At 46.3% G+C, this 2127-nt stretch overlaps 1 protein-coding gene across 1 annotated transcript in view; it reads left to right on the top strand.

Moving 5' to 3' along the window:
* The window catches only part of RRN3 (RRN3 homolog, RNA polymerase I transcription factor), a 32624-nt gene that overhangs the window by 28220 nt on the left and 2277 nt on the right, over positions 1–2127 (top strand). The window contains exon 16 of the mRNA XM_017532890.2: positions 1330–1435. Within this exon, the coding sequence (XP_017388379.1) occupies positions 1330–1435 (106 nt within the window). The remainder of the gene's footprint in view (positions 1–1329; positions 1436–2127) is intronic.

Genomic DNA, 2127 nt, shown 5'->3' with positions numbered 1-2127 from the left:
GACGGGGTTTCACCATGTTGACCAGGATGGTCTCGATCTCTTGACCTCATGATCCACCCGCCTTGGCCTCCCACAGTGCTGGGATTACAGGCTTGAGCCACCGCGCCCGGCCTACTTTTTGTTTTTCTTTAAACTGTTGTTTAAATGTGTAAGGTTATGGGGTTAACAGTGCCAGGATAGGGGAGGGTGCTGTCTTTGCATGCTTCATAATTTTCTGCCAAGTATCTTGTTCCTTCCCCTGGAGACTACATCCCATTCTGTTGCACAGGATAAACAAAAAACAAATGATTGGCTGGGCGCAGTGGCGCATGGCCTGTAATCCCAACATTTTGGGAGGCCAAGGCGGGTGGATCCGTTGAGGTAAGGAGTTTGAGACCAGCCTGGTCAAGATGGTGAAACTCTGTCTAAAAGCCAGGCATGGTGGTGGGCACCTATAATCGCAGCTCGTTCCTCAGGAGGCTGAGGCGGGAGAATCACTTGAACCGAGGAGGTGGAGGTTGCAGTGAACCAAGATTGCACCACTGCACTCCAGCCTGGGCAACAGAGTGAGACTCTGTCTCAAAAAAAAGATTTATCTAGATGAGTTATTCTAGAAAACCACTGAACCAGCCTTAACTTGTAACTTGTATATGGAAGCAGGATTTTTGCTTATTATGGTTTCTGTAATAACTGCATGACCATCTGGGATTGTCTGGTCCCCGAAGTTTTGGTTGACTGAAACCAGATTAGTTATTTTTCCTAGACTTACTTTTCAGCAAATTAGTATAGAAATATAAAAAAGAGAGTTCTAGAATATTAGAGTTTCATTTTCATTTAGATATGCTATATATAACTGACTTGTCAGTCTTTGTCAAGTTTAGAAACAATGTTACTTGAAAATGGAAAGATGGAAAACGGTAGGTAGGTGCAATACTCCGTCCACATGAGTGAACGTGGACGAACTCTTACATAGAAAGAGCCGCTTACTTACTTACAGCATAAATTTATATAGAGAATTTTTTGTTTTTTTTTTGAGACAGAGTTTTTTGCTATTGTTGCCCAGTCTGGAGTGCAATGGTGCGATCTCGGCTCACCGCAACCTCCACCTCCTGGGTTTAAGCAATTCTCCTGCCTCAGCCTCCTGAGTAGCTAGGATTACAGGCATGTACCACCACGACTGGCTAATTTTGTATTTTTAGTAGAGACGGGGTTTCCCCATGTTGGTCAGGCTGGTCTTGAACTCCCAACCTCAGGTGATCCCCTCCACCATGGTGTCCCAAAGTGCTGGGATTATAGGCGTGAGCCACCGCACCCGGCCTACATAGAGGGTTTTTTAACTTGACTTTGAAATGTGGACTTTGTTGACAGGTCAAAGAAATTCATTGATCCTATTTATCAGATATGGGAAGACATGAGTGCTGAAGAGCTGCAGGAGTTCAAGAAACCCATTAAAAAGGTAAGTTTGTGATTCAGCACACTTTCTTGGAATCCCCTCTCTGGTTCCGGGTCACAATCAAATAGTAAGCAGCAAGTTGCTCATGCATGTAGTCCCCACACTTTAGAGGGTCAAGGGCAGAGGATTGCTTGAGCCCAGGAGTTTGAGACCAGCCTAGGCAACATAGACTAATTTTAAGACAAAAATTTTAACATTAGCTGGGCTTAGTGGTGCACACCTGTAGTTCCAGCTTCTCTGGAGGCTAAGGTGGGGAGGTCAAGGCTGCGGTGGGCTGTAAACGCAGCACAGCACTCCAACCTGGGCAACAGAGCAAGACCCTGTCTTCTTTCAAAAAGCACACCAAGGCCGGGCGCTGTGGCTCACGCCTGTAATTCCAGCACTTTGGGAGGCTGAGATGGGTGGATCGCCTGAGGTCAGACGTTTGAGACCAGCCTGGCCAACACAGTGAAACCCTGTCTCTAGGAAAAATACAAAAAATTAGCTGGGCATGGTGGTGGGCGCATACTTGGGAGCCTCAGCTACTTGGGAGCCTGAGGCAGGAGAATTGCTTGAACCCGGGAGGTGGCGATTGCAGTGAGCTGAGATCGCGCCACTGCACTCCAACCTGGGTGACAGAGCGAGACTGTGTCTCAAAAAGAAAAAAAAAAAGGCATACCAAAACTCTGTCTTGTTTTGTTTTTTGTTTTTTTTTG

Source organism: Cebus imitator, unplaced genomic scaffold (genome assembly GCF_001604975.1).
Source record: "Cebus imitator isolate Cc_AM_T3 unplaced genomic scaffold, Cebus_imitator-1.0 Scaffold4, whole genome shotgun sequence".
NCBI classification, from domain to species: Eukaryota; Metazoa; Chordata; class Mammalia; order Primates; family Cebidae; genus Cebus; species Cebus imitator.
Note: the sequence above shows the minus strand (reverse complement) of the source record. Positions and strands in the feature narration are given on the sequence as shown.